The sequence below is a fragment of the Chionomys nivalis genome, chromosome X (genome assembly GCF_950005125.1).
Source record: "Chionomys nivalis chromosome X, mChiNiv1.1, whole genome shotgun sequence".
NCBI lineage: Eukaryota > Metazoa > Chordata > Mammalia > Rodentia > Cricetidae > Chionomys > Chionomys nivalis.
Window position 1 is genome coordinate 54,342,233 of NC_080112.1, and position 8,202 is coordinate 54,350,434.

At 43.7% G+C, this 8,202-nt stretch overlaps 1 protein-coding gene across 1 annotated transcript; it reads left to right on the forward strand.

Annotated features, from left to right (window-relative positions):
* Positions 1–960: 960 nt before the first annotated feature.
* LOC130868376 (MLV-related proviral Env polyprotein-like) lies at positions 961–3,945 on the forward strand. Its single transcript, XM_057760618.1, is given in 4 exon segments — positions 961–2,448; positions 2,515–2,686; positions 3,266–3,418; positions 3,767–3,945. Coding segments are annotated over 4 exon segments (1,992 nt in total).
* Positions 3,946–8,202: the final 4,257 nt, after the last annotated feature.

Sequence of the window (8,202 nt, forward strand, 5' to 3'; positions counted from 1 at the left end):
AAAAGTAAGGGAATGTTATTGACAATACCTACTGAACAGAGATGGGGCACTCCAACGGGCAACAGATAACTGCAGGGCCTGTGCTCAAATTAATGCAGGCCACTCAAAAGCTCTTCAAAGGGTGCGTCTCCGAGGACATCGACCAGGTGTTCATTGGGAAATAGACTTTACTGAAGTGAAACCTGGTCTATATGGATATAGGTATATACTGGTATTTATAGACACCTTTTCAGGATGGGTAGAGGCCTACCCCACCAGACATGAGACTGCCAAGATAGTTGCCAAGAAGCTACTAGAAGAAATTTTTCCCCGATACGGAATGCCAAAGGTATTGGGTTCTGATAATGGGCCGGCCTTCGTCTCCCAGGTAAGTCAGTTGGTGGCCAAGCTGTTGGGGATTGATTGGAAACTGCACTGTGCATATAGACCCCAGAGTTCAGGACAGGTAGAACGTATGAACAGAACTATTAAGGAGACTTTATCTAAATTAACGCTTGCAACTGGCTCAAAAGATTGGGTGTTGCTCCTGCCCCTGGCCCTATATCGGGCCAGGAATACTCCTGGACCACATGGCCTTACCCCTTTTGAGATACTATATGGGGCACCACCCCCAGCCATACATTTTTTTGATACGAACATTACAGACTATGCTAACTCCCCTTCCTTACAAGCTCATTTGCAGGCCCTACAGCTGGTGCAACAGGAGATCTGGAAGCCCCTGGCAGCGGCATACCAGGATAACCTTAACCAGCCGGTGGTGCCTCACCAGTATCAGATCGGGGACACTGTTTGGGTCCGCAGACATCAAACTATGAACCTGAAACCACGCTGGAAAGGACCGTACACTGTTCTCCTGACTACCCCAATGGCACTGAAGGTGGACGGGATTGCTGCCTGGATCCACGCTTCACACGTGAAAGCAGCCAACCCAGAACAACAGACGGACAGCGAGAAGAAAGGATGGAAGATCCAGCGCACTCAAAACCCGCTAAAGTTAAGACTCATACATGGGGCCCCTTGACCATTTTGGGGGTCCTGCTAGGAATGGGGATGACTGCCGGGGGGGAAAGCCCCCATCAGGTATATAATATCACCTGGAGGGCTACCAATCTTATGACAGGAACTACGGCGAATTCCACCTCCATATTGGGGACACTGACGGATGCCTTCCCCACTCTTTATTTTGATCTTTGTGACCTGGTAGGATCATCTTGGGATCCTTCTGACCAAGAACCATTCTCTGGTTACGGATGCCACCATCCAGGAGGAAGGCATGGGACCCGGACTAAAGACATTTATGTTTGCCCTGGTCAAGGCAGGACCCGTGGATGTGGGGGTCCCGGAGAGGGGTACTGTGCTCGATGGGGATGTGAGACCACGGGAGAAGCTTATTGGAAGCCTAGCTCCTCCTGGGACTTAATTACCCTCAAACGAGGAACAATTTCCGGGTATACAGGGAGAGGACCATGGATATGCGGGGGTAAAGCCTGTGGTCCATGTTATGATTCCCTGACCACCACCAACGTTCAGGGCTCTACCCCAGGGGGCAGATGCAACCCCTTGATCTTACAATTTACTGAACAGGGAAAGAAAGCAGCATGGGATGGACCTAAGTCTTGGGGGCTACGCCTCTACCGTACTGGATATGACCCCATCACCTTGTTTTCAATTTCCCGACAAATTATGAGTGCTACCCCATCACAGTCCGTCGGCCCCAATACTATCTTGGGAGACCAGCAGTCCCCCTCTAAGTCCAACCCTCCCCCCAAACCTCAACCCATACCATTGGTTACGGCATCACCTTCACACACAACCACCAGCTCGCCCCCCAGATCTGGCCCCAAAACCCCGAGCATTACAACGGCCCTCCAGCAACCCGGGATGGGGGATCGACTCCTGAAGTTAGTCGAGGGAGCCTTCTTAACCTTAAACTACTCTGATCCCACCCGGACGCAGGAATGTTGGCTATGTCTGGTTTCGCATCCCCCGTACTATGAAGGCATTGCTGTTTCGCGGAATTTTTCCAATCACACTTCTGCCCCAACCAGTTGTACAGCCCTTTCAGAGCACAAACTAACATTATCTGAGGTATCAGGAAGGGGACTTTGCATAGGTAAGGTCCCCCCATCTCATCAGGTACTATGTAACCTAACTCAAGAAGTTTGGCCAGGGTCCCATTACCTGGAAGCCCCCAATGGGACTTGCTGGGCTTGCAGTACGGGATTGACACCCTGCGTGTCGACCTCAGTTCTCAATGTCAGCTCTGACTATTGCGTGCTCATAGAACTATGGCCCAAGATAATATACCATGAACCAGAATACATCTATAGCCATTTTGAGAAAATTGGGGAAATAACCCGGTTTCGCAGAGAACCTGTATCTTTGACATTAGCTTTACTGCTTGGTGGACTTACTGTAGGAGGTATGGCGGCATGAATAGGGACAGGAGTGGCCGCCCTAGCAGAGACCTCCCAATTTAGGCAGCTGCAACAAGCTATAAATACAGATCTTCAGGTATTAGAAGAATCAATCAGTACTCTTGAGAAATCTTTAACCTCACTCTCCGAGGTAGTCTTACAAAACAGAAGAGGACTAGATATTTTGTTCCTAAAAGAAGGAGGACTATGTGCAGCCCTAAAAGAAGAATGCTGCTTCTATGCAGACCAGACTGGGTTGGTACGAGACAGTATGACCAAACTCAGGGAGAGACTTAAACAGAGACAACAGTTGTTTGAAGTAGGACAAGGCTGGTTTGAAGGGTGGTTTAACCGATCACCATGGCTTACCACCCTAGTCTCTTCCATTATGGGACCCTTAATGATCCTCCTACTTATATTACTCTTTGGGCCCTGCATTCTTAATAAATTAGTCCAGTTTGTGAAGGACAGGCTATCAGTTATACAGACTTTGGTACTAACCCAGCAATATCATCAATTGAGACAATATGACCCGGAGGTCCCAGGGTCCTGAACCAGCTGAATGAAAGATTCCATTCAAAGTTACAAGAGAAATGGGGGAATGAAAGAACCCCCGCCCAGCTTAGCACCAGTAACGCCATTTTGCAAGGCTTGTACTACACGTTCAGGGTTCAACTGAGGACAGTATGAGAGGCTGCCAATAAAAATAAATGCAGAGACAGCAAAAACAAGATATCTGTGGTCAGACATTTTGTCTGAAGGAGGAACGAAAAGCACCGAGAAAAACAACCGTGTACCCTAGACCGAGCCAAGTCAGTTCATATCTGATATTTGGGAATTTGACTTAGCCTTGGACTCGGCCACATTCAGACTGACCAATGGGAACCCTGTAACTACGCTTCTCGCTTCTGTGCCCGTGCTTTTGCTCCTCAACCCCTATAAAAATTCCCCTACCCCAGCAGGCAGGCGCGCTAGTCATTCAAAAGACTTTGCCACCCCAGGTACCTGTGCAGCTGAATAAACCTCTTGCTGTTTGCATCCGCATGAGTGGTCTCCACTGGTCCTTGGGTAGGGGGTCTCTCCAGAAGAAAGACATCCTTAGGGGGTCTTTCAGTCTCCTGTTTGACTGTTATCTCTCAAAGGCCTGCTGTTTTCTGAATAGGAAACAAGAGGGGGAGTGGGTCTCGGGGGAAGGGGGAGGTGCTGGGGGAGCTGGGAGGAGTGGAGAAGGGAGAAACTGTGGTTGGGTTGTATTGTAGGAGAGAAGAACCCATTTTCAATTTTAAAGAGACTTTCAAGCAATCAGCTACAAGAAGAAATTGAATAACATTAAATGATTTGTGGTTTAGGAATATTGTCTGGTAGGAGCATCAAAGAGCACACAAATGTGCAGAAGTTGGATGCAAAGAGGTCTGGTCAAGAGATGATATGGGGACTCTTTGAGCATCTCCAGGTGGTTTGTGAAGGAGTCAAGGATATCCAGGAGGACGAGGAGGTGGCTCATTATTATAAAGTGCTTGCCACATAAGCATGATGACCCAGCTTCAGCACGCCAGCACCCATGAAAACAGTCAGGCATGGTGGCTTTTACTTGTAGCCCTAGTGCTGGGGGCAGTACAGACTGGAGGGATGTGTGTGCATGGACTCTCTCTCTCTCTCTCTCTCTCTCTCTCTCTCTCTCTCTCTCTCTCTCTCTCTCCTTCTATTACTGCAACAAAATACCATGACCAAAGCAAGTTTGGAAGGAAAGAAAGGTTTTATTCATATTACATTTCAATATTGCTGTTTATTACCAAAGGAAGTCAGGACAGGAACTCAAGCTGGGCAGGAACCTGGAAACAGGAACTGATGCAGAGGCCATGGAGGGGTGCTGCTTAATGGCTTTCTCTTCGTGGCTTGCTCAGTCTGCCTTCCTATAGAACCCAGGACTAACAACCTGGGGATAGCACCATCCACCATGGGCTGGGCCCTCTCTCTCCTTGATCACTAATTGAGAAAATGCCTTACAGCTGGGTCTCATGAAGGCATTTCCTCAACTGAGGCTCCTTCCTCTGTGATGACTCTAGCCTGAGTCTAGTTGACACACAAAACAAGCCAGTACCCATTCTCCCTCTGTGTATCCAGGTATCCTTCTGTCATCACTAGTCTCCATCATGAATACTAAAGCAACTGAGTGTCTGGTACTGAAAATTTCTGCCTTACACCCCCTCAGAAGAGACTGAGCCCCAGTCACCTTGAAGCCTTAAAGCCCCTCAGAAGAGACTGAATCGTAGTCACCTTGGAGCAACAGGATGAGATCTGGGAGTAATTTGGCTTTTTGATAGAGAAATAAAAATAAAGCTTGAAGTAATGACTATTTTTACCCAATTACACATACATTCCTAAGTGTCACAAATCCCCTGAGCTGGAAAGGTGTGATCTTCTGAGTCGGCTGCTGTGTTGGGATGAGAGGAATTGCTCACTGTTGATAACACTGTTGAATGTTGCTAATATAATTACAGTTTCCCAGACTGCTCTCCAGAATTAAGGTTCTTGTATTTTTCATTTGCCTTTCCATTTGGGGAAGATAATAATATCAAAGTCCACACTTGCTTGCTTTGACTTTACACCGAGTTTTCACATTTTCACTGTGTCTGCTACTGAATGGATTGAGTTTTTTCAATTTGTCTTTGAAAATATCATTTTCTCAGCAAGACTGAATTCACTTAATTTATTTGGTCTTCCAAAGCAATGTTTTTAAGAATGAAATGGGTTGTGATTTTAGATATCTATCCATGTATATAATATATATATTATATGTGTGTGTAATGTAAAGTCTATATGTAGAATATAAAGAGGGTGATTTGAATAATGAACACTAAAAATAATCAGCCATAGTGTTTAAGAAATAAATGAACCTAAGGTATTATGGAACTCTGTCCTTCAGGCACAAAATGGCTACTGTCATCTTGAAATCAGAGAAGCTGTAATTTAGGCATATGAGACCCTCACATGATTGGGCCCATTTACATTCTGACAGGGAAAGGAGGTTAGAAGTAGGAGGTGCCCCTCCTCCCTGAGGCCATAAACGTAGTTAATAGTTGTGGAGCAGGGCTGAGGAGATGGGAGTTACTTTCTTTCATGTTAAAGTCACTTATAAGTTGCCCATGCACCTCTAGGTAACTCCTCACTCATGTTTTTGGACTAACCCCAATTAAAGTTCACCAAGCTAGAGTTGAAAGGAATGTTGTGAAGTGTCATTGGTGTCCTGTGGTAAATGTGGACACTTGAAAAATTTCACACAAGTATTCATATTGAGTGTTTTCATTTAAAACTTAATTTAGAGAATTTTCTTGTATATGGAGGGTTTTATATTGTATCATAGTCATTGTTTTTTTTCTTCAGATTCTGAACTGAAACTCACTATGTAGAGCAGGCTTGCTTTCAACTCACAGACATCTGCCTGCCTCTGCCTCCAAGGTGCTCTGATTAAAGCTATGAACACCACACCCAATATTAATTAATATAGAATTATGCAGATTTGTGGGCTATCATGCTATGTTTTGATGCATGAATATGTTGTACAATGTTGAACTCAAGAAAAAATGAACTTCCTCGAAAGTTTGTCAATTATGGTAAAAACAATAAAATTCTTTTTTATTTTTTAAATATATTGTAAATTATTCCTCCCTGTAGCCATTCTTCTTTATACTATCTTATTGTAACTTTGTGCTTATTTTTTTTTAATATTTATTTATTTATTTTGTCTGTGTGTGTTTGCAGACCAGAAGAGGGCAGCAGACCTCATTACAGATGATTGTGAGCCACCATGTGGTTGCCGGGAATTGAACTCATGAAAAGCAGGCAATGCTCTTAACCACTGAGCCATTTCTCCAGCCCCAACTTTGTGCTTATTAATAAACTCTTCTTCATCCCTCTCCACAGCCTCGTTTGAGAACGCATTCTTTTCACAAATCCTGAGTTTCACCTTTTTTTGATTCCGTACAAGTGAGATAATGCAGTACGTTATCACTCTTGGCTTATTTCACGTATGGTCTTCAGTTTCAACTATTCTGGTTCAAATGATGGGATTCCATTCTTATTTATGGCTAAATTCTATTCTGCTGTATAAATATGCCACAGTTTTTGTCCGTTAATCAGTTCTTGGACACTTTGGTTATTTCCATTTCTTGGTGACTATGAATAGTGCTGAAGTGAACATGGGAAGTTAGATGTGCCTTTCACACAAAATTTTATTTACCAGACTATATGATAGTTCCGTTTTTATTTACTTATCATTTGGGAACTCTCCACACTGTTTACCACTGTTTTTCTTCTCTTTGTGTGCTATTTGGCAACAGTCTTTGTCTTTTTCCTTAGTAATAATATTACTCTGACTGGAGTGAGGGAATAATCTCATAGTGAGATTTAATACCTATTCATTAGCAATATTGTGTACTTTAATTTTTAAAAGTTTTGTAGGGTATATGTGTGTGCACAAGTGCATACATGCCACTGTGCATATATAGAGGTCAGAGAACAACTAGCTCCTTCTTTTCTCTTTGTTGTGTCTCACTTGCTGCTGCTGCTGTACTGTGTACTTCAGGACAGATGGCCCATGAGCTTATGGACAGTTCTATTATGTACATCTCCCATCTTACAATAGAAATGCTAGGATTATAGATGTGTGTCACCTCATCTAGATTTTTATATGGGTTCTAGGTGTCACACTTAGATCACGAGAGTAGTACAGCTAGTTCTTTTACCCACACTGAGTCAACTCCTCAACCTCCAAATAATTGTCTCTCTGTGTATATTGTATATGTGCTTACATGTTTGGGTGTGCATCTGTGATGGTTAGTCTCAACTGTCAACTTGATAAGATCTAGAAGTACCTCAGAGATGGACTTCTGTCATGCCTCTAAAGGATTGTCTTGTTTAGATTCATTCAAGTAGGAAGCTCTGACCACAGTGCATTGTACCATGCCCTAGGCTCAGATCCTACTCTGTATAAAAAGGGAAAAGTGAACTAAAGCCCATGTATTCATTATTCTCTGCTTCCTTTCTGTAGATGCAAAGTGATTTATTCCTGAAAACTCGACAACACCAAGTTCCATGATGGACTATACTCTGGACTGTGAACTGAACTCAACTTTTCCTCTAGTTGGTGGGTTTTGTCAGGATATTTGATTACAGCAACAGGAAAAGAAACTAATATAATATCTATACCTGTGTGTGCACATGCATGTGAGTACTTGTGTGTAACTCAGACACAACATTTGTTATCTTTCTCATTTGCACTATACCTTCTTAATTGAGAGAGACGTTGCCACTCTATGTAGAACTCATTCATTTGGCTAGACTTGCTATTCTAAAGCTCTGAGGATGTGTTTGTCTCTGCTCCCACAAAATTGTAATTATAGGCACATACTTCTGTGTCCAGATGTTTACATGGGTGATGGAGATCCGAACTTAGGTCCTTGTGTGTGCCAACATAACTATCTCTGCCACCCACTTTTCAAAAAATTGACCTTTTTTGATTTTTTGAAACAGGGTTTTTCCCTGTAGCTTTGGAGCCTATCCTGGGCCTAGCTTTTGTAGACCAGGCTGGCCTCAAACTCATGGAGATCCACCTGCCTCTGCCTTTTGGGTGCTGAGATTAAAGGTGTGCACCACCATCACCTGGCTCTAAAAAATATTGACTATTTTTATTGCCATTGAATTTTTGACTCTTTATATATTCTGGACATTAACCTCTGGTCAGATAGCTGCTTTATAAATATATCCCCCTCTACAGTGTATTGAT